At 54.1% G+C, this 23,820-nt stretch overlaps 1 protein-coding gene across 1 annotated transcript in view; it reads left to right on the top strand.

The window, feature by feature from the left end:
* Positions 1-23,820, top strand: part of Foxk1 (forkhead box K1) — a 62,762-nt gene that overhangs the window by 15,563 nt on the left and 23,379 nt on the right. The window contains exon 2 of the mRNA XM_055598541.1: positions 22,074-22,259. Within this exon, the coding sequence (XP_055454516.1) occupies positions 22,074-22,259 (186 nt within the window). The remainder of the gene's footprint in view (positions 1-22,073; positions 22,260-23,820) is intronic.

Here is a 23,820-nt window from a genome sequence, read left to right as displayed (position 1 = left end):
TCAGGGTGGGTGACATAGGCATCTTTGAGGAAGTGATACTTCAACTGAGATTTTAGTCACCAGCCAGAGCCCTTGGTAAGGGCATCAGAGGGCAGTGCCCAGGCTAGGGCCGAAGCTTGCCCAGTGTGCACAAAGCCTTGGGTTCCATCCCCAGCCCTGCATAAATTGGGTGTGGAGGTGCACGCCCCTAATCCCAGCACTCTGGTGCCAGGGGCAGGAGGATCAAAAATTCAAGGGCATCGTGACTACCCGAGACTGTCCTCATAAAACAAAATGAGGCAGTGTTGTAAGCCAATCTGTATACAACAGCAATAAGAAGGCATGATGGTTCAGGTCTGTGCCATGGTCAGGGAGATCTCAGGTCTCAGGCCAGCCCGGGCCACCTGGGGAGTCTCTTCCTAGACAGCCCAGTGACTGATAGGAGTTTAATGGGATTTAATGACCTAGAGTTTACTCAAGGAGGGAAAAGTGGCAGGGGATGGTCACAGAGCAGTAAGCACGTAAGGAAAATACGCCCAGGCCCCGTGAGCCTATAGCCCGTGTGTGCTGCGGGAAGGCCCGTGTGCACTTCGGGGGGGCTGGTTGTGCAGGAAGGCCCGTGTGTGGGCTTCTAAGGAGCTGGGCCCTGCTGCTCTGCCCCTGGTGCAGTCTCCCTGGCAGGGTCGTGGTGCTCACCCTCACTGTGAGTTAGTGCCTCTATTCCAGAGCTCTGGGGGAGGCTGGCCTGTGTCTGCATGGGCTTCCACCCACTCTCCTCCTTCCGGCACGCTTGGGGCCCTGTAGGATGTACAGAGAAGAGCCTAGGGTTTCTGAGACTGTTCGTGGGGAGGGGGGTATGTGGTCCTGTGGCCGGAGTCCAGCCATCCCCACCCGGCCAGCACCGATGTGGTCGCTGACAGAGTCAGAGAATATGCCGTGCAGCCAGGTGCAGTGGTACAGGCCTGCCATCCCAGCACTGGGGAAACTGAGGCTGGCGGGGTCAAGTTTCCTCTCAGAAGAGGGGAAGAGAGACTGAAGACTAAGACTCTAGCTGAGAGCTCTCCTCTTCCCTACCAAGACAGCACGGAGCCATCTGAAACTCAGGGAGCTGGGGTCCCTGTGGTGCTCGGCCAAGCAGGAGTGTGTGCAGGAGCCAGCAGAGCCGCACAGGCTGGGGCTGCTGCCCCCAAGGGTGCTGGGAGGGGCGCAGAAAAGGGAACTGTTGACAGAGGTGAAGATGCTGTATAGTCTCAACCTCCTATCTCACAGTAGACAGGCTGGTGTGTGTATGACTGTGTATGTATATATATATGTGTGTGTGTATCTGTGTCTGCTCACCATACATGGGAGACCAGAGGTTGTCATCAGGTATCTTCCTGATGTCTCCATCTTACTTTTTGAGTCAGCCTCTCCCTGCACCTGGAACTTACCTGTTAGGCTAGCTAGACTGGCTGCTGGTCACCGAGCCGCAGAGATGCTGTTGTGCTAATCCCTCCACGCCGTTCTTTTTTTCAATAGGGTCTGCTTGTGTAGCCTGGGCTGGCCTTGATTGAACATCTCCCAATCCTCCTGCCTCAGCCCCACAAAGTGCGGGATTATGAGAAGTGGCAGCACACTGGCCCCAGTCCCCTTCTGCTCCTTGGAAGGAAGGCCCATGCCCCAGCCTCTGGTGTCACTGTCTCTCAGTCAGTGCTCACGGGGAAAAGTTGTCCGGGCCTCTGTGGTCCTCGCTGCCTGACCCTGGAAACACAAACCTACAGGCTTTCTGCCCTGTCCACAGAGATACCACGTGGAGACCTGGGGTCTCCAGCAGATGTGATCTGAGAAGGAGGGAGCAAGTTGGAGGACCTGAAACACATTGGGAAAATCATGATCTTCTGGGTTGTGCAGGACCACCCAGTGAGGTAGAAACAGACACTAAGGGACGGGAGGTCCTCAGCAGATACTGAACATTTTAGTGAAGTAGGGGTGGCTACTGGTAGGCAGTCTCTGGCTAGGGGTTTTCACACCAGTATGATGGGTGGAATTCAGAGTCACTTAATGGGGGGGATTCTAGGCAGGTGCTCTACCACTGAGCCACACCCCAGCTCCTCACTGGGGGATTCTAGGCAGGTGCTCTACCACTGAGCCACACCCCAGCCCCTCACTGGAGGATTCTAGGCAAAGGTTCTACCAATGACCCATTCTCCCAGCCCTTAGTTTTACCATTTTGAGATAGAATTTTATTAAGTTGCTCAGGCTGTCCTTGAACTCTTGATCCTCATCCCTCAGGCACCCCTAAGTAGCTGGTATTACAGGCCTGCAGCCTTCTGGAGCTGTTTTTATTGCAGAGCAAACCATGCTGACTAATGGGCCATCAGGGATAAATCACAGGGCCAAGGATGCGATTTACATAACGGTTAACCGGAGAAGCGAGCCGGCTCCTCCCCAAGCGATTATTCAGTGTTATTAATCTGCTTTATGGCCCAGTTTCCCCAAATGGGTAATTGGTCCTTCATAGTATTAAAACCTATCTAGAAACCTAGGTACCTGCAGGAGAAGGAAATGGCTTGATAGCTGTTGAAGAAAACAATTCTTGGCCCCAGATTCAGGGTCTCATTTAGCTCAGGCTAGCCCCACAGTCACTGCAGTACTGCCTCAGCCTTCCACACCCTGGGATTCTGAGCCTAAGTCATCATACCCAGCTCTGTGTCTATTTATGCCATGTGCTTCTCCTTGCTGCTCTGTCTTTCCTGGTTCTTCTCTCCTTTCAAAATAAAAATGTTGTCTTTATTTTATTTTTTTACATTTTACTTGTGTATAGTTGGGTGAGGGGATGGGCACCATGGTTAGGGTATGGAGATCATCGGAGGACATTGGGCAGTTGTATGGGTTCCCGGAATCTAACTCAGGTCTCTACCTGCTGAGCCATCTCGCCCACCCTCATCTTTCTGGGCCTCCTGGGCCTGGGCGGTATCCTGTCTTGCTAAGGTTGCAGAACTGTGGCTTGGTACTGGTTCTCAAAGCCTCTTGGAAATTTGGGCACAGGTAGACCAGCACCCAAGTCCCCTGTGGGACGGGCTGCCATTCCCAGGAATGCCACAGTTGGTGCTGTAGGAGAGCGGAGGTTTAAACCAAATAAAGGCTCTTTCAAATTCCCCGGGCTGATAAGAGGTTCCTTTGTTTTGTTTGGGTTTTTATCTGGGCTGGTGTGGAGGTCTCTAAGCTGGAGTCCCCCGCTGCTTTGTAAACATCTCTGGCTGCCAGCTGCTGTCTCCTCCCTCTGGAGAATGGAAGGCTTTGATCAGATCTTATCAATGGCTGCGGCTTTGGGTAGCCGGAAGGCAGGGAAGACCTGGAAAAGAGGAGCTCCCTCGGGGGAGAGGCTAACTAGGTTACACCGGGGCTGGCCTGGCGGCCAGGTCTGTAATCCCCACACTGGGAAGGCAGAGGAGAGTCCCAGATTGGAGACCAGGCGTGGGCTACATAACTTTGAGGCCAGCCTGTAGCTACCTAGTAACACTGTCTCATAACACAAAAATGAGAAAGCAACAAATGTTTAGAAGTCTGTTTCGCAGTGGGAGGAGTTAGAAGGTTACAGTTCTGAAATGTGTCAAGGGCTGTGGTTGACTGCTGACCTGGACCACAGCTTTGTCACCCTTACGCTTGGTCCTCTCAGAAGCCGGGGGCCTGGAGCCTGGGATCTGCGGCCAAGCCTGTCCGAAAAGGCCCTGGCTGACCTCAGGTTCTCTTTCAGCGGGTCCTTGCCTTAGGGATGGAGTATCTGCTTTCAGGAAATTCCATTTGTGTAGTGTGTATGCCTGTGCACACGCCTGGACCCATAATCATAATATCACAGCAGCTCGTGGGAGCCAGTGCTGGCCCTCCAGCACGTGGGCCGGGGACCCTCCAGACCGTCTTGCTCCATCTCCTCGTACTGAGAGCCATCAGTACGCCGGGGGCCCCCCTGGGTGGCTTCATGCCTCGTCGGATGCGCTGCCTGCTGCCTTGCTCCTAGAAGGAGGAAATAATCCAGGAGAGAGCACAGAGCTGCTCTGCCTGCTGTGGGGGGAGGGGCAGGTTCCAGGTACTGTGCGCACCAGACCCCGGAGGAGCCCCAGCGCCCATGCACAGGTCCACAGCGGGTCCACAGCGTGAGTTTCTTTTCTCTGTGTCAGTCATACTTGTGTTGCTTGTACTCTTCTGGTACGGTGTAGCTCCTGGCTTGTTTGTTTTTATTGTTCATTCGTTTATTCATCCATTCATTCATCATTGTGTGTTTGGGGTGCAGGTGGGTGGGTGTTCGAGTGTATAACACGGCACCCACGTCCAGAAAACTTTCAGGATTCACTTTTCTCCTTCCACCACTTGGACAAGGGGATCAAACTCAGGTTGTCAGGCATGGTGGCAAGCACCTCCGCCCCGCCCCCTGCCCCCCCCCATCCTCTGCTGAGCCGTCTCACCAGCCCCATCTTATTTTGGAATCTAGCCTCAAACTCACTGAGTAGCCAGGGATGACCTTGAACTGATCCTCCTGCCTCCACCTCCCAGGTGCTGGGGTGACAGGCCTGAGACATCACCTCGGTTTGTGCATGAGGTGGGGCCATACGGGGCCCAGGGCTTGGTGCTTGTCAGGCCAACACCACACCAGCCCTTCTACAGTCTGGGCCTTGAACTGGTGATCCTCCTGCCTCAGGCTCCTGTGTAGTTAGGCCTCTATCACCAGGCCCAACTTGGAAAAGCAGTAGACTGCTCTCAGAGCCCTGGCTTTACTCCGGCGGTCCGGCGGTCTGGAGAATGTTCTAGTCTGTGGATAGATGGGCCACCCATGCCCTTTCCGGCCTCAGGGCCTGCTGCCCTCTCGCTTTGCTGATCTGTCAGGTTGGGGACTTCGCTCTGTTTATGCTCCCAAGCACCTCCAGATCATTGATGATTAAACCCTGTACAAACAGCTGGGGTAGGATTGCCGGCAGCCACGTGGACGAGGCCGCTGCAGGGTTAGGAGAGCGGCTGACGGCTCCTTCCCGTCTGTTTTGTTTATTTCGAGTGGGTGAGAAAGGCTGTTTAGAGACAGGCTGGCAGGCCTTTCATGCCAGCACTCGGGAGGGAGGCTAAGGCAGGTACAGCTCCAGGTACAACTCCAGCCTGCCCGCAGAGTGAGACCTGATCTCGGAAAACAAATGCAGCCTTTGGGGATGGACTTGGTGTCATGCCTGCCCAGCGTACGCGAAGCACTGGGCCCGTCCCCAGCTCTGTGTTAATCCCAGCACGCAGGTGGCTTCCCAGTTGCTTCAGCCATGTTTTTTTGCTACAGAGCCTCTCACTGGGCCTGGAACCTGCTGGGTAGGCCAGACTAGCCGGCCAGAAAACCCCAAGGATCCTCCTGTCTCTGCCTGCAGCACCGGGATCAAAGGCACGTGCTACCCGCCATGCCTGGCGTTTGGCTTGGATGCCCGTGTGGTAGGCGCTTGACCTGCTCGGCGTTTTCCCATCGACCTTCCCCTCCCCAGGCCAGGAAAGTAACGTTACACGCTTCGTTTGTAATTTTAAAGTACTGAAAACAGTTTCCTTTCTATTTCACGTCTCTGGGGGGGGTGCATGTACATGAGCATATATGTAAGGCTGAGTGTACTGTGTTCACAGGGGCCGCAGAAGGACCTGGGGGACCCTGTTCTCTCTGCCATCTTCCGTCATAGTCCTTGAGACAGGCTCGCTCACTAAGCTGGTGGTCAGGAAGTCCAGCCATGCTCCTGCGTGTGCCCCTCACAGTGCTGGGGCTCTAACCATGCCCCACTGTTGTTGGAAGTTAAATGGTGTTGGGATAAATGACATTTATTATTTGCCTTGCAATTATTACGGCAGTATTATTTAACCCATTATCATAATCAGTAAGACACAGACATCTGTTAGATTTTATAACTGCTTTATGACACCTTGGGCTGGGCATTTTTACCTACACTATCTCAATAACCTCCCCATCCACTTCCCAGCCCCCATCCTGGCCATTTGCCCTAACCATTACCTGGGCCGCCTTCCATCCATAATCTTATAAATAGTTGCTCATCCTTCATCTGGATCGCTCCTTGTTCCTTTCCACACCACTTTTGGAGTCCTTCCTCCCAGCCCACGTGGTTCCTTTTCCATGCTAACACACCATGGCTTCCTCCTCTCTTCCCGTGATCCTCCTGTTCCTAAAGCTGGGAAACCTTAGCCACACCTACCCCATTCTGCCCTGCCCAGGTCAGGCCTCTTAACCAACCAGGCAGGAATAATGTCTTAGGCAAATTTACACCGCAAGGACAGGGCAGTAACCAGATCTGAGGGCCAGTCATTAGCATCAAAATACAAGCGTCAGACCAGCCCCCAATACCCCCATTGCATGTGGGTGCTTGAGTCCAAACTCTTTCTTTCTGTTTGCCAAGCAGTGTCAGGTCCTGCCACTGGCCATCTCTCTGTCCCTGTGTGTGTGTGTGTGTGGGGGGGTGTTGTTTCATTTTGATTTTGGTTTTGAGACAGGGTTTCTCTGTGTAGCCTTGGCTGTCCTGAACTCACTTTGTAGACCAGGCTGGCCTCAACCTCACAAGAGATCTGCCCGCCTCTGCCTCTCGAGTGCTAGGATTATAGGCACACTACCGTGCCTGGCCCCCTCTGCTTTCTTTTCTTTTCTTTTTTTTTTTTACTATAGTTATTTATTTATTTTGTTTTTTGTTCATGGTTTGGTTGTTGTTTTGGGGTTTTGTTTGTTTGCTTTTCTGAGACAGGGTTTCTTTGTGTAGCTCTGGCTATCCCAGGTCAGGCTGGCCTCCAGCTCAGAGCTCGGCCTCCGCCTGCCTCCTGAGTGTTGGGATTGAAGGTGTGTGCCACCACCGCCCAGCTGTTGTGTGTGTGTGTGTGGGGGGGGGGGGGGGGGGGGTTGCATGTACCAAGTGCGTACCACGTGCAGATGGAGGTTAGAACACAACTTTCTCCTTCCACAGTGTGGGCCCCGGGACCAGACTCAGGTCATTAGGTTTGGCAGCAGCTCACCCACTGAGCCGTCCTGCTGCTTTTGAGACAGCAGTCTCATTCTGTAGCCCAGGCTGGCCTCAGGTGCACCGCAGCCCCCCTGCCCCAGCCTCCCAGTGCTGGGTTACAAGCATGTGTCAGCACAGCCTGGGAGAAATGTGTGGTCATTTCTCTTCTGTTGTGCACTGGCTCTGTGAAAAAACCAAGGCAGAAAAGCGCGAGAACTTAGAGCCAGGCACAGCGACACACACCTGTCCTCCCAGTGTTTGAAGGCAGCCTGGGCTAGTCAGTCTTCCGCATCCCACCCCCACCTCCAGCACTCCAGCGCGCTGTGGGTCGGTCAGCTACCTGGAGAAGTGGATACCCTGGCTACTGCCCTTCCTTCTGACGCTTGCTCTCTCCTCTTTGATGCGTATGGTTGCCTTGCCTGCATGTATGTCTGTGTGTTACATGTATGCCTGTGTATTGCAGAGGCCAGAAGAGGCTCATACATGCCCCCACCCAGCTCTAGTTGCAGGTGGTGGTGAGCTAGCTGACCTGGGTACTAGGGGCTGTCCCCGGGGCTCATGATCACTGAGGGGCTGGGTGCTAGGGGCCATCCTAGGGGCTCAAAGATCACTGAGGGGCTGGGTGCTAGGGGCCGTCCTCGGGGCTTGAGATCACCGAGCGCTCTCCACTCCTGAGGCATCTCTCCAGCCCTCCACCTTTTGGGGGCAGGAGCGGGTCACTAAGTCTTCTAAACCCAGGGCTCACATGTTCAGCTAGGCCGGCTAGCCAGCAAGTCCCAGGGACCCTCCTGTGTGTGCCCAGGGCTGGGATCACAGATGTGAGCTAGCCTCACCCAATAGTTCCGAGGGTCTTGGGAACTCATGCTCATGCTCATATAACTCATGAAACCATCTCCTAGCAGTGTGCTTTTGTTTTGAGAGGCCTTTTCATCATTATCATTATCATTATTATTATCATTGTTGTTACTGTTGTTGTTATTTGTGGTGGGAACTCCCGTTGAGGTCCAGGGTGGAGCCCACAGGCTTGCACAGCAACTGTTTTTGTCCCCCAAGCGATCTTGAAGGTTCCGTTGGAGAGGAGGCCATACTGCAGACCCATGCTGGCCAACACTCTCCAGCCTTCTAATGTTGAGAATTCAGGCCGTCCAGCTTTGTGCCCAGCTGGCCGTGGAGTTTTCACCAGGCAGACTTTACGGCCAGAGCGCTTTCCAGCTTCGTCATTTATTCCACAGTTCTAAGTCGTGTGGACAGTACAGGTTTTTCTCTCACTTCATCCTACTTGCCTTCCTCAGGGAACCTGATTTCTGCTTCCCTTCTTCCCACACTTGCTGGAGGTGTCAGTGGTTGTGGTTAGGGTAGATGGGGCCAGCCTCCAGCTCCATGTCTAAAGGTGACCTGGACTGTATGATGGTTCACCTTGGGGGTCCGGTTAGTGGGGTTCAGAAGCCCTGGCGGGCTGGACTGGGTGCAGCTGGTAGAGGGTTTGCCCGTAACTCAAGAGTCCCTTACCTTTTGAACCCAGGGTAGTTAGTGGTCCATGTCTGCCGGCACTTGGAAGGTAGAAGCAGGAGCATCAGAATTTCACCGTCATCCTTGGCAATCTATAGAGTTCAAGGCCAGCCTAGGCTACTTAAGACCCTGTCTGGGAAAACAAAACCAAACAGTAGAATCGCCATGGGAACAGAGCAGGCTTGTCCAGGAGGCAGCTCCTACAGTGTTAGCTGAGACCCACCTTCACTGAGTGGTGGCATTCCATTAGCTCCAGGCTGAATGAGACCGAATGGACCAGCAGCTTTCAGCTCTCTGCTGGTGTCAGCCTCAAGGCACCTCCTGAGCCACGGGTCCTGGGGAGGGCTTGGAGTGGCCTCACTCCCCTGCCTGGGTCACTTGGGGTTCATCCACTCAAGAGCTTCCGTCTGTAGGCCAGTCTTCGCTGTCACTGTAGGCAGCCTTGGAAACCTTTTGGCCACCATGTCTTTAACTACCCTTCACTCCTCGCGTTCTGTTCTGCTGGATCTGACTATGGACGGCAGGTCCTCAGGGTTAATAAGTCCCACTGTCCCAGGGCGTTCAGCATTCACTCCCAGTTTCTTTACTCTGTCATCAGGGATGGGTGAGTTTTATCCTACCAGCTTCAAACACCTTCCTTTTCTTTCTTTCTTTCTTTCTTTCTTTCTTTCTTTCTTTCTTTCTTTCTTTCTCCCTCTCCCTCCCTCCCTCCCTCCCTCCCTCCCTCCCTCCCTCCATCCTTCCTTCCTTCCTTTCTTTCCATACTTCCTTCTCTCCCTTCATCCTGTTGTTCTTCTTGTCTTATTGTTCTTACTGTCCTTGTTCTTGCTCCTCCTTTCCCTCCTCCTCCTCTGTATAAATGCCAGCCCATATGTGGAGACAGAGGACAACGTAAGGTCATCGGCACTCTCCTCCCACTGTATGATGGAGGGATGGAGCTCGGGTGGTCATGCTGTGTTCCTGGGGCAGTGTGTACTGCCAGCCTGTCCTGTTCATTGAGTTCTTTTCCTCCTCTGAAGGATGAAGGGATATTAACTGATACCCAGGACTTTGGACCCTATTGACTGTTGCGCTCCAGCAGCCATCCTGGGTCACCTGCTTCATCCTGCCCTGTGCTCATGTGGGGCTTCACTGCTCCATGGCTACTCTCTGCTCCCCTCGCTGTGCTCCTGATCCAAGGGAGCAGCTCCACCTGTGACATTGGGATCCCACAGGGTCATTCTTCCCTCAAAGCCAGAGACTCCAAGAAAGAAAGTACTCTAAAGCTTTCTAACTGGGCACACCTTCCCAGCCTGCTGGTGTCTGTTTACTGTCCTGAGCATTGTGCCCTGGTCCTCCTAAATGCTAGGCAAGCTGTTCGACTGCTGAGCCACGCTCCAGCCCCTTACTGGGAGATTCTAGCAAGCACTCTGCTGCTGTGAGACATACCCCTAGCTCTTCCCACCTTTCATTTTGAGATGGTGTCACTAAGACTGCTGAGGCTGGCCTTGAACTTGCACTGTAGCCCAGGCAGGTCTTCAACTTTCCATCCTCCTGTATCAACTCCCTGAGTCACTGGGATGATGGGCATGTGCCCCCAGGCCCAGATTGGGCTGCTCTGTGTTGGGATGGGAGAGGTGGACACCCCCACCTGTCTGCAGCAGTGGTTACATTGCTGGCTGTTATTTCAACCCAGTGCATGCTGGAACTTGTGGCCGCTGCTGTGAACCATGTCTGTATCTGTGTGTGATTTGTTGCAGCATGCGTCGTCTTGAATGTCGTGCTGCCATGGCAAGTGCCGATGCTGGACAGCCCCACCAGAATCTGCCAAACTCCCCACTTGGCCAGTGAGGAGGCTCAGGGCACCCAGCCATACCTGGCCTGTTTACTGATGCCCACAGTGGCTGGATTAAATGGCTTCAATCGTCCCAGCCTCAAACTCTCAGCTGCCATTAACCCTTAAGCAACACAATAACATTTTCTTAAACATCCATTCTCTGTTGGAGGGGGTCGTGAAATTAGTGCAACCTCTGTGAAAATCATTTTGGAGATTTCCTTAAAAACCTAGTGCCCAGCTATTTCACTGCTGGGCATATACCCAGAGAACGTCACACTCCACAATGGAGATATTGCTGCTCTGTTCACCATAGCAAAGAGCTGGAACCAACATGGTTGTCTATCAACAGACGAATGGAAAATGAAATTTGGTAGACACACCCTCCCTGGAATACTATTCCACTGGGAAGAATGATGCAGCTGAAAACGGAAAGTGGACGGGCTTAGAACGTGTACCATGGGCAAGGTCGTGGGACTCACTGTGTGCTCTCTACCATATGCTCTATCTCATCAGCATATTCCTATGTGTAAACCGTGTAATATGGGGCTGTGCTGTATGACAGGGAGAGAAGAGAACAAGACAGGCCAAGTACTGGGACGGGGAAGACTGGGTGGTAATGGACACGGATGTCCAGCTGACGGGTTTTCTCGTTCTGATACTGACGTGGGTTGTCTGGGGTAGGTAAGTGCATAAACTATATTCCGTCCCAGAAGTGCAGAATTTAGTGTGAAGCGCCACACTTTTGCTCCGAACCCCTTTCTAGCCGTATGGAAGTTGATTGAGCTGCACAGACTTTGGGTCTAGTTAATTTTCATGTGAGATGTTTCTATTCATAAGGTTTTTCTAACAAAGTTCATAAAATTACAAAAAAAAAAAAATCAATCCTTAAAAGTTTAAGATCTGCTAGTGGCATGGGTGCCGTGGGCGCGAGGTCAGAGGACAGCTGGGTGGGCTTGTCCTCTCCTTCCACCCTCATGTGGTTCTGAGGATCAGACTCGGTTCTTCGGGCTCACGGATCAAGTGTGTTGACCTCCAACCCCTTCGATACTGCGGACGTGGGAAGTCCAGCCTGCGTCCCCAGGAACTCCAGGATGACAGCGGGAGAGACCACTGATGAGTGTGTGGGCCTGACGCTGGGGAAGGGACAGTAGTGACGGGGGCAGGAGCAGGTCTCTGTGCTAGACCAAGGCCAGAGGGCAAGACGGAGGCAAAAGGATACCCCCGAATGAGTTCAGCCCCAAGGCTGAATGATGCCAGCCCCAAGGAGGAGGGCCAGGTGCCAGGAGAGATGGACCAGGGGACTTGCCATGAACGGGGTCAAAAGCGTGGGACACCAGCCTTTTAAGCGCAGGGAGACACAGTGGAAGCCTGGAGAGGGCAGAAGTGCAGTGGTCTGCGGAGTAGCAGCGTGCCGTCTCGCAGAACGTGCGAGGCCATGTTTTCCTTTTTCAGATAGGGTCTCGCGTGGGCAGAGCTGGCTCTCAACTGGCTGTGTTGCCAGAGATGCCCTTAAACTTGTGGCCCTGCCCCTGCCTACCAAAGGCTGTGGTGGCAGGCACACAGACAGCTTTTCTTTGGCCATGATGTGAACATCCCTTCTCTGTGGCTCAGTTTCCCTCTGTGGAAAGCTGGAATGTGATGCGTTGGTCGCTGCTTCCCCCTTGCCTAAAGGAGCACCCTGAACACCCACTCAGCCCTCCCTTTTCACTGGAGCAGGCAGTAAAAAGGATCCTGGGGCCGGGGAGGGGGCTCAGCGGGGAAGAGGGCCTGCTGTACGTGCATGAGGACCTGTGTTCGAATCCCCTGTGTCCAGTCAGTGTAAAAGCTAGGCCTGGCGGCTCGGGCCTGTGCCCCAGCCACATTTCCAGTAGGGAGCGGAAACAGCCTTGCCGGCTGCTGGCACAGCTCCAGGTTCAGCGAGACCCTGTCTCCAGGGAATAAGATGGTGAGTGACGGAAGCAGGGCCCCCCCCCACCCCCTTCTTGTCTCTTGCACACACGCATGTGCACACACCACATACATATATGTGCACATACACACGTGGGCCCTAGAAGCTTCAGCTCCCCAAGAACAGCAGGTCCTGCTCTGCTGGTGCGCAACGAAGGAATGAGATTTGTTTCCACAAAATGAAAGTCATTTCCTTATTGTCAGCGGACCTCTGCCAGCACGGCAGTGCTGCCTCCCAGGAATACGTCTGCTTTCTCTTTGCTTCCGGGCCCCAACTTCTTCCATGTTGATGGACTAGGCCAGCTGCACCTACCCATGCCAGATAGGCCTGGGTGGGGCTGCAGGTAGGGACTGGGAGCTGCCTGCTGCAGCCAGCCCTGTCCCACCCACCTGGGTCCCAGCTCCTGGGCTGGGCCGGGCCAAGTCTGGGCTCTGGCCTTTCCATATTAGGAAGGTAAGGCTCGCTCGCTGGCCCGGGGCTACAGAGAGGAAGTCCTGGGTGCGCTGAGTTGGCCTCTGCCGCGTTTGGACCAGTGGAGCTGCTGTTTTCGAACTAGCAAAGCTTTCCTGCTCTTTAGATGGGACCCGGGGAGATAGCAGGCGTCCCCAGCACAGAGCCGTGTCAGCCGTGGTGCTGAGGCAGGGCTGAAGCCGTCACGTGGCTGGCTTGATCATTACTGTTCCAGGAAACTGCTCTCATTCCAGAAGGACAGGCTCTGCCACTGGCTGCCCTCCGGGCCGGTTGTGTGTGGAAGATGCCTGGCCCTTTCCGGGAGACTCTTCCTGGCTCTGCCGTCAGCTCCCTAAAGGGTTTCCTGAGCCAAATTGGACAGCCTGGACCTGAGCCTTCAGAAGTTGCCAGAATGGAGAGATTGAGAGCCTGCTTCTGCCCTGGCTCCTCCACACGAGGTTTCATTGATACTTTGTCCTGGTCCCCTGTTTGGTGGCCTGGCCTTACAGGACTTGTGGCTTTTTCTGCAGTGTTCTGAAATCCGTGTTTACCTAGAAGTACAGCCAAGGGATTCCTACAGCTTGTGTTTACAGCAGATTGCGCGTTCAAATAACAGCAGGTACTAGTTCTGTTTTTATAGCACTGGAGACTCAACCTGAGGCTTGACACAAGCTAAACAGGCTGTCTTCCCTGACCGACTGCCCCCCCCTCCCCCCCCCCCCCACTCATCCCCGCCCTCAGCTTTGCTTTTGAGATGGGAATCTCACTAGTTGCACAGCCTGCCCTGAAACTCAACAGCTGTGAGCACAGGCAGCTCACACTAGCCGTTCTCCCTTTCCAGTATCCCAAAGGCCTGCCCCATGAGGCCCAACTAGATTTAACTATTATTATTATTACATGAAATTCAAGATCTGGACAAACAATCCTTGACTTCGCTAATTGTTCTAAAATACAGTGCACTTGGCTTTATTCTTAAGGAGCGCTGAGCACTGAGGCAAAGATCAGGCTCCCCCAGAGCAGCTCACATCCAGGAGGAAGCAAAGCCGTCTTCAGCAAGGTAGCATTAGCTGGGGAGGCAGCTCTGGCCCAGGGTTCTTTGAGCCCTCCTGAGTACTGGATCTGAGTATCAATCAGGTTTGCAGGGCAGGAGAGAAGCTACCCACAGCGAGACTGGGGGTCAGGTTCTTTCTGTCTGCCAAGGGAGTCCACTCACCATACCTGTATTCACTCGGGTTAGCCTCGGTTTGTGTGTGACAGGGCCTGGGTCAGACGTTTTTGAGTACGAAGCCCAGTATGGTTGCACACACCTTTCAGCTCAGCACTCTGGGGGCAGAGGCGGGCGGATCTCTGGGAATTTGAGGCCAGCCTGGTCTACTGAGGTCCTGGCCAGCTGAGGCTATCTAGAGAGGTGTCATCTCTAATTACATGGATGTGCATATGCGTGTCTTGCCTGCACGTATGTATCACATCTGTGCCTGGTGCCCTTGGTGGTCAGAGTAGGGTGCCAGATGCCCTCTGTGTGGCGGTTACAGAGCCTGTGAGTCACCGTGGCAACACTGGCAATCCACCCAGGCCCTCTGCAAAAGCAGCGAGTGTGCCCTCTCCACCCAGCCCCAGTTTGCCCAGTTTCTTTAAAGTTCCAGAAGGCCTGAGCGCAGACAGCCCTCTGTTCCATGCTGTCATGGCTGTGCCCTCCCCCTGCTCGTTTCCTGCCGTCTCATACGTGCCAGGCAGCACACCACCAGCCGAGCGACATCCTAAGCCCTTGCTTTGACTGTTCATGGTTGTTTTGAGCTGTGTTCTCAAGCCTAAGCTGGCCTCGAGCTCGCAGCAATCCTCCTGCCTCAGCCTTCTGAGTGTTAGATTGCGGTAGGCATAGGCCGCCATGCCAACCTTTCACCTTCAGTGTGCCACGACCTCTGGCAGTTTGGCAGATGTCCCTGAAAGCATGCTCTCCTGAGGACATCCCTTGCGGGGCTGGCGGTTGGGTGCCTGCTAAAAATGCAGCTCCCCAGGGCCAGCCGGTTGCCCGGGTGTCAGGAGTGACGCTACTGATATGATCGCAAATCCCCCAGGAACGGAGCTCAGGACACCTCACAGCAGAGCCTGGCCACAGTGACCTGCCGGGTGTGCACTTCTGAAAAGCTGGGCTGATGCACCATCTGTGCGTGCGTGCGTGCGTGCGTGCGTGCAGGTCAGAGGCCAGTTCTCTCCTTCCACCTTAGGCGGTGGATTTTAGGAACCGAACTCAAGTCATCTGCTCAGCATGCACGTTGACCCGGTGCCTTTGGCCAGCTTGGTGTGGTTCCCTGGGGAGGGCTGGCGTATCCGACTGTTTTGATCTAGCCTAGAGAAGCCACTGCCGACCATCAGAGACCAGGGGCTGGCAGCAGTCACCCGCCCCAGAGCCTGGACTGAAAGGGCCCTTGGTGCATAGGTCCCTGTGGTCCTAGTCTTTCCCGCACCCCTTCACACTGACCCAGCACCGTGACCCCGGGACCCACGGCCACAGCCACCTCGGCTCAGCTTTCTGGTGTTCCGGCAAAGTGGGTTTCCTTCCGTGTGCTCATGGGTAGAGGTGGGCATCAGGTGCCCTCCTGCACTCTCCACATTATTTTTTTGAGACAGGGCCTTTTACTGGGACCCGGCCTGGCCAGTGTGTCCTCTCATCTCTACTACCCAGTGCCTGGCTTTTCCGAGTGGATCCTGGAGGACCTGAACTCAAGTCCTTGTGTGCTTGCACACCAATCGCTACCCGCTGAGTCACCTCACCAGCCTCCGCTGAAAGATGTTTTAAGTGAAATACACTAGAAATTGTGAGAACTCCTGGCTTCGGGACTTGGGACTTGAGCACTACTGATCACTAAAGGCTACTGTTCATCTGGCCCCCAGGGTGGAGGGCTCGCCTGGCACGCCTGAGGCCCTGGGTTCCAGCCCAGCGTCCCATAGCCCTGTGCGAGGGGCACACCTGTACCCACAGCGCTCAAGAAGGTGGGGCAGGAGGCTCAGGCATCCCCAGGTCGTCCTCGGCTACTTGGAGTTCAAGACCAGCCTGGGTTTCAAAATAGAAAAGCTGTTCCCCGATCCAGCTGTGGTTTTCCTCGGCGCACACACAGGTGAGGCCTCTGTGCCTCTTGGCCTCCTAGGAAGAGCCCCGCAGCACACAGGAACCGGAGGGGCAGTCTTGGTCACCGTGCCCGGTGCCCGGCAGAGTTCCCTCTTAGTGGAGCCGAGGCCTGGGGACTCTCCCCTCCTATCCCCACACAGAGCTGGGCCAGGCCAGTGCTTTGCTGGCTCAAAGGCACTCGGCCACAGGCAGAGCCTTCCGGAGTCATTTGCTCCTTACAGGAAATGGCTGTCAGAGGACTGGCTGCAGCAGCAAAGGCCATGGGAAGCTTGCACTGCAAGGCAGTGCCATGTCCCTCCCTGGGATTGTCATAGCATGAGAATGACTGAAGGGAGCCTTTGCTGGTGGAGGCCTTAGCTCATGTCTGTGGCAGGGGACCCGTAGCTACCCAGAGGTTCAGTGACGGAGAGGATCCGTGGTTTTCCCAGAGTTTTCAGGCAGGGGTGTGTGAGTGTGTGTGTTCCTCTTCCTTCACCTCAGTTCTTCAGTTCCCAGCGTGGACCGCACACCCCATTTATGCGGTGCTGGCGAGAGAACCCAGGGCTCCGGCTCTTTTCCAAACAAGCTTTGCCTGATGTCAGCTCTCAGCTGCAGTCCATTGCTCATTGACCCCTCAGTTTATTTCATCAGCATGGCAGATAGTTGTTCTGTTCCTCAGTGGGTCAAAAACTGGAGAGTACTCCATTCCATGGTGCGGGATCTGTCACATCTACACGGACTTGTAAGGTACTCATTGTGGTTAACCCAACTGCTGGACGGTATCAGCATCCTTTAAAATGGCACGTGACGTCACTCTAGAAAACAGATTCTCAGCCCCCCCGCCAGGGGCTCCTCGAAACACACAGACTTCTTTAAGCCAGTTTGTATTATATTGATTTTTAAAATCTTGTTTGTGTCTGTATGTGTATTTCTCTGTTCTGTGTGTGTGCGTGAGCGCGCACACACACATGCATGCCCATGTCACAGAGGGGATGAAGAGGTCAGAGAATAGCCTTTGAGAGTGGGTTACACTACATGGGTTCCAGGATCAGACTCAGGTCATCAGGTGCCTCTGCTGGCCGAGCCATCCTGGCATCCGATTTGTTGGGTTTTGTTTTTTCATTTTCCTGAGACAGGGTCTCGTATAGCTGAGGCCTGACCTCGAACTTTCGATCCTCCTACCTCCACCTCCCAAATGCTGGGATCACAGTCGCATGCCACTATTCCAGGTCCAATTTGTATTTGAAGGAAAATCTGGAGTTCTGAGAACACCCAAGCAAGGCGAGTCTGGGGTAAGTTCCTGGAGCCTCATCTGCCAGTCACTGAGCTGTTGTTAGCTGGGCAGCTTTATGCTGTGAGGCCTCCTCAGGTAGTTGCTCTAGAAAACTCATGCGTCAATTAACACATTTTTCCTTATTGAAAAAGAAAATTTGAGGCCAGGCATGGTGGCACACACCTTTAATCCCAGCACTTGAGAGGCAGGCGGACAGACCTCTGAGCAGGACAGCCAAGGCTACATAGCAGATCTCTGTCTCAGAACAAAACAAAACAAAATAAAAAAAAAAAAAAAAAAAGAAGAAAAACACAGTTTAGATGCAGGAGAGATGGCATAGAGATTAACAGCACTTGCTGCTCTTCCAGAGGACCTGGGTTCAGTTCCCAGCACCTACCTGGCAGCTCACAACCAGCTGCAGCTTTGGTTCCAGGGGATCTGATGCCTCTAGAGGCAGCAGCCAAATAGTAGCGCTCAGAAATGTGCTCAAGCAAAGCGTTTGTGCACATTGGATTTTAAAAAGCAATACCATACAAAGGGGAATCTAAGTGCTCTTCTGTCTTTTGAGGCAGAGTCTTACTGTGCTAGCCCAGGCTGACCTTGGCTTCTCTCTGCAGTCCAAGTCTGCCTTGATCTTACTCTGCAGCCTGAATCGTCCTGCCTCAGCCTCCTGAGTACTGGGACACTGACAGGAATGCGCTACTCCACAGTCTGCCCCTCTGGGGTGTTCACACGAGAAGTGGGGTGCTCAAGGCACTGCTCTCACCAGTGGGGAGTGAACGGGCCTCCCCTCCAAGCCCGAGACGTTCCTCACACGAGGGTGGTCGTGGGATGGCCTCACCCTCTGCAGAGGCTCAGGACTCTGTCTCCCCCCCAGCGCCCTCCCCCACTGTCCCTTGGGTTGGCTCTGCTAAGCCAAGTGAAGGCCTGGTGACGGAGGGGAGGGCATGCGGGCGGCTGTGTAGAGGACAGATGGTCGATTCTTTTTAAAAACTGTGCTGGAAGCCTGCCAGTGATCCTCGTGCGTCCCTGAGGCTGAAAGGAAGCTACCTTTCTCAAGGCAGTACCCCGTTCTGACCTTCCCACACTTGGTAGCGCCCTTGATGGCAGATCCCTCTTCCAGAGATGGAGTTGAAAGGACATGGTGGCCAGGCTTTGGGCAGAGGCTGAAGCAAGAATTCTGAACAGAGCTCGAGCTGTGCCTGGGCTGCAGAGGAGAGCTCTGCCCCGAAAACGGGGCGGACTCTCTTTTGTTCTGTTTTCTCTGTGTGTGCATATAGAGCAGGCATGTGTGTACCACACAGGGTTCTAGGGATTCGAACTCGGGTTCTTGCACTTGCCATGCCAGAGCCTTTCCCTCTGAGTCACCTCCCCAGCTCCAGCTGAGGCTGTGATGGTCACGCCAACTGTGTACCAAGCTGAGGCCTGATGCCGGACAGTGTTCGCATCTCCGGGAGAAATCACCCCAGTCTCAGCAGCCCAGCCACTGGCCTCCAGACAGGGCGGGCCTCTGTGTGCAGCTCACGAGCCTTTAGGCAGGAACTTTGGTATAATTTGCCAGCCACACAGCTAGTCATTTAAATCTCCCCCGTTGAGTGACTAGTTCTAGAATAGAGTTCCTATTCACTCCCAAGAAGCCACACCCCAGCGACCAGACCAGCCCACCCTAGTCAGCTTTCACAGTGAGTGTGTGTGCGTGTGTGTCCATCCCTTTGTGCCATACGGTATGGATAGAAGTCAGAGGACCACTTAAAGGAGTTGGTTCTCCTCTGTCATGGGTTAGACTTGGTAGCAAGTGTATTTTTTTACCCTGTGAGCTATGTTGCACCAGGCAAGAATGTTTTAGAGAGACTCCTCAGCTGGGAATGGGGGTATAACCCTGTAAGCCAACAGAGAAGAGGCTGAGGCAGAAGGATTGTTCTGAGTCCAAACCAGCCTCAGCCACAAAAGAGACCCTGTTTTTATAAGTAAGTAAGTAAAGTAAGTAAGTAAGTAAATAAATAAATAAATAAATAATCGAGCAAATGAAACCCAAAACAGCAGAGACCCTGTTTTTAAAAATAAACAAATTAAATAAATGAATAAGAAACAAATGGAAAAAAAAAAAGCCGAAACAGCAAGATTTCCCCACTAGGTGGGTGCTGGCATGAGAGTCTGCCTCTATGGTAGATTCCATGAGGGACCACAATCCCTGCCTGGTCGGAATCGTGACCTCAGCAGGGTGGGGTCAGAATTGTGAGTGGAAGGTCAGAGCAGTGCGTGACACCTTCTTGAAGATAACTGCAAACAGCTATGGTGGCTCACATCTGTAAGTCACGGCAACTTGGGAGACTGCAACAGGAGGATTGCCACGAGCCCCAGGCCAGTCCTTCATAGCAAGGCCTTGTCTCAAAATCAATAAATAAAGGTGGGGGAGGGTCAGATGGGCACAGCAGCACACACCTGTATTCTTGGCACTTGGGAGCCTGAAGCGGGAGGATGAGGAGTTGGAAGTCAGCCTGGGCTACAAATAAACATCAGAAAAAGAGACCAAGACTATAGTAGCCAAGGCCCCGGAACCTGAGAGCAGGTCTTAGCGGGAGCACTGTGATGGAAGACAGTGGGGGTCCCTTGGGGAGACAGCTTGGCCTGGCGCCTTTCTCACCGGCTCCTGCTGACAGGGCGGCCGCCTTGGGTTGAGTTTTGGAAGAGTGAGGCAGGAGCTGTCCCAGCAGGTAACCTAGAGATGGTTATCACCAAACCTGTTGCCAGTGCAGCAGGGTGTGGTACAGCAGAGGGCCTCAGTCACGGATGGGCGGGACTTTTATGGCTGTGAAACAGCCATTCCTCCCCTCCCTAACCTCCGCAGCAGCACGAAGGGAGGAGAGAGGAGGGAAGGTTGGTCTGCTGAAAGTCTCCAGCGACATCACGAGTTCACCTTGGGTTTTGTTTTGCCTGGTGGTACTGGAAGTAGAATCCGGGGCCTACATACATGTACACAGCTCTCCCGCCTCTGAGGTAGCGCTCTGGCCACTCGGGCTGGGGGGACTGTAGCCTCGGCCACTCAGCTGTACCTCTGGCTCTGACTCTTGGTTGGGGCTGGAGAGGTGGCTCAGGTCAACAGACACGTGCTGCTGCTCTTCGAGAGGACCACAGTGAAGCTCCCAGCCTGCATCCCGAGCATCCTTGCACCCTCCCAGCAGAGTGAGCTGTCCCATGTTGGCTCCCTGTTCCCTGTGGGTGGAGAGGGAGGAGAGGCACATGTGGAAGAACTAGAGGACATTTGTTCCCATGACAGCCTTCCTGCACAACAAGGGTTGACCATGTACGCACGTGCTCACACACAGGGACACGCGTGCACGTGGGCTCCCTGTTCACTCAGCGCAGGCAGTCTGAAGTCACTCAGCCAGCACAGCTTGCCCGCCAACAGCCCCCAGCCCGGCCCCCTCCTCAGGTGGCCCGTGTGGTCACACCCAGACATCATCAGTCCTGTGCTAGATGGCTTACAAAAGGCTTACAGGCACGCACAGCTGACAGTACACAGACTTGAGGTCTTAGAGAAATGACTGATACATTTTCTGAGTCCAGGCACTGACAGAGGAACTGGGGCAGACAGCCTGCTGGGGGAGGAATGCGCCACAGAAGCCCGGGGTCCTGAGCTTGATCCTCACAGCAAAACAAACAAAACCACAAAATACCCAAAAAACAGCAACAACCAAAAAACCAGGTAACCCCAGCACTGGGGAGCTCACTGGCGGCCAGCTTAGCCTAGAAGCAAGCCTGGATCCCGAGACGTAAGGTGGGGAGTAGCTGGGGAATGCCACCCAAAGTTGGCGTCTGCCCACCCCACACGCACACAGCTGCCCCATGCCTGAACTCACAAACCAAGTTTCTGACAATAGCAGAACTCGTCACTGGGCCGAGAGACGGTAACCTGGGTAGAAGTGGATCAGATGTGTGTCTCAGGCCGTCCTGAACTCATTCTGTGCCTAACGCTGGCCTCAAATCTGTGTTTTTTCCAGGGTGTGTATTTTATTTCGTATGTGCGAGAGCACAGAGACAGGCAGGTCCCCAGCTTGCCAACCAGCCAGTGTAGCTGAAATGGCAAGCTCCAGGTTCAGCAAGAAATCCGTTAAAATTCAGGTGGAAAGTGGCAGGGGAGACACTCAGCACGAGCCTCCAGCCTCCACACGCCCACCCGCATGCACACCAGTTAGATGTTAGGTGTGCTCAGCAGGTGATGCCCATTTCTTAGAGATGGGGTGAGCTGCCCACCTTGTTTGAGCATGTGGCGTGGTTTTGAGGGTGGGCAGGGGAGGGCAGGGCCTTCCAGGGTCAGATTCGTTTATCTGTGTGTCACCCAGTAGACACCCCAAGCTTAAGGCTTGTAAGCCTCAAGTTCAGTGAGAAGGCAGTTAGAGAACACACACACACACACACACACACCCTGACTAAATGTCCATGGAGCATCCCCTACGTCTGTGTGGTGGCGTTAGTTTATGCCTTTAGGGTCTCGGCATAAGCAGGCCGTCGTGGTGTTCGCCTGTCCTGGCACTCAGGAAAGGGCAGGAGGACCTCAAGTGCCAGGCTGGTCTGGACTCCGTAGTGAGCCCTGACTTCAAATGAGTGAGGAGTAGATGGGTGAAGTCTGTGTCCTGGTGAGCCAGGGTCCTTCAGCTGTTTCTTGCCAGATGGGTAAATGAACAAGGGAGCAGTGAGCGAGTGAGGTCTGTGCGTAAATGGTCAGGCTCGGCTTAGCTGTTCCCGCCACCCCACCCTGGGGCCCAGGAACCACAGTCATTGACCCCACCTCTGTCCTGGTTCGGGTGGTACCTGCCGGGGGTGTTTCTATCTTTGTTCACAGGCAGAGTATCGCTGATGCCAGAGTAAGCCTGAGTCTGTTTCCAGGGTCACCATTCTGACGGGGACACCCCACAAGCCTCAGGCTCGAGCTGCTCCTGCCACGTGGGTTCGTGTACCTGGTGACCAGTGCCTGACCAGCCTCTGTCCTCCCTTTACAGATGCACCTTCCGGTTCCCGAGCACGGCCATCAAGATCCAGTTCACTTCCTTGTACCACAAGGAGGAGGCCCCCACATCGCCGCTGCGGCCACTGTACCCACAGATCTCCCCACTGAAGATCCACATTCCGGAGCCGGACCTCCGGAGCCTGGTCAGCCCCATCCCTTCCCCGACCGGCACCATCAGGTAAGCGTCCGCTGCAGCCCCGCTCGGGGAGATTAGCCTGCAAGGGAGAGTCACCCCCAGGTCACCACCTGCCGTGTGGCCTGATCCTGTGACCCCAGCACTGCAAAGAAAGGCTAAGGCAGGAGGATCTTCAGTGCATAGCCAGCCAGGGCTGACATGGGCATCCAAGGACATCCTGGTCCCTTGGTGAGAGAGACCTTGTCTCAAGAACAAATAGGCTGGGCTGCAGCTCCCTTCGGAAGAGTGCCGTGTGGGTCCTGGGTTCAGTTCCCAGTACCTCACAAACTGGGTGTGGTGGCATATGCCTGTGATCCTGAAGGCATGAGTTTGAGGCCAGCCTGGGCTACGTGAGACCCAGTCTCAAAATAGAGAAGGGAGCGGGGTTCAGATTCTGACAGGGGTTTCTCAATGAGCCAGACTTCCCTCTCTCTGCCTCTTGTGTTTGTGATGCTTTTGGAGGCGCTGTGCTACCCGTTAGGTGCTGGGGCCATGCTGCCCCTGAGCCTTGTAGCACAGGCCAGCCCTGCAGAGATGCCAGACAGTGGCCGGTACTCTTGTGACAGTGGCATAGGCGTGGCACACTCCTTGGGGGCAGGACTCTGGGGACCATTGTCTCCAGCGGAGCCAGGATTGTGCTGTCCATCCCTGAGCCCTGGGCATGGGTCGCTTCTATGGGCACCTCACTCGGTCCCCAAAGTTTTACCTCCTTCTCCAGGGTGATACTTCATGCTAGCTCCTTATTTAAAAACTTTTCCCCCCAGTGCTAGGAATCAAACCCAGACTTCTCCGAATACTAGGTGTCCTGGCTGGTTTTGTGTCTGTAGATTCTGTGTTCCAGAGGTTGCCGAACTTGATAGTGTAAGAAGGGGTCATGGAGAGCAGCTGAGGCTTGGCGCTGTGTGAACCCAAGAGAGGCCATTGGTGAAGGTGCAGCCTTAGCGGCAGCTGAAGGCCCAGCACTGAAGGGGTCATGCAGGGAAGTTGAGGCTTGGCACCAGGAAGAGAGCCTCTGATGAAAAGGCTACTGGTGACGGTGCAGCCCGGTTGCAGTAAGGGAGCCCAGTGTTTTGGAGATGCGGTTTCCGTGGGATGACCACCAAGAACAGCAGCGGTGGGGTGGAGTCATCCAGAGTCACACAGAGCCTAGAAGGCAAGCTGTGTGTGCTGCAGAGGGCAGAGCTGGAGAAGTGAGCGGGCTCATGGGAGGAGCCCAGAAGATCATGAGTGAATCCCACATATTGGACATTGAGTTATTTACACTGTTGGAGTTTTGTTTGCTTTGATTTGATTGTGACTGTGGCCTGGTTCTTCCTTCTTGAAGAAGGTATTTAATTTCATTTTGATTTTTACAGGAGCCCACAGCTCCTTGAAAGACCTTGAACTTTTAAAAGAGACTTTGGAGTTTTAGAGAGATTGGCTATTTTAAAGAGACTAATATTTTAATGTGCCTGAGTTTGTAAAGGCTGTGGGACTCTTAAAGTAACTTATGTTTTTAATGTGGTCTTGAGGATGAATGAGAAAGGATGTTGGCTTAATAGCGATGTGTTTGTGTGTGTTGACA

This window comes from Psammomys obesus, unplaced genomic scaffold, assembly GCF_907164565.1.
Source record: "Psammomys obesus unplaced genomic scaffold, mPsaObe1.curated_primary_1811, whole genome shotgun sequence".
Classification (NCBI taxonomy): domain Eukaryota; kingdom Metazoa; phylum Chordata; class Mammalia; order Rodentia; family Muridae; genus Psammomys; species Psammomys obesus.
The sequence above is the reverse complement of the archived record's forward strand: the minus strand, read 5'-3'. Positions and strand labels throughout refer to the sequence as shown.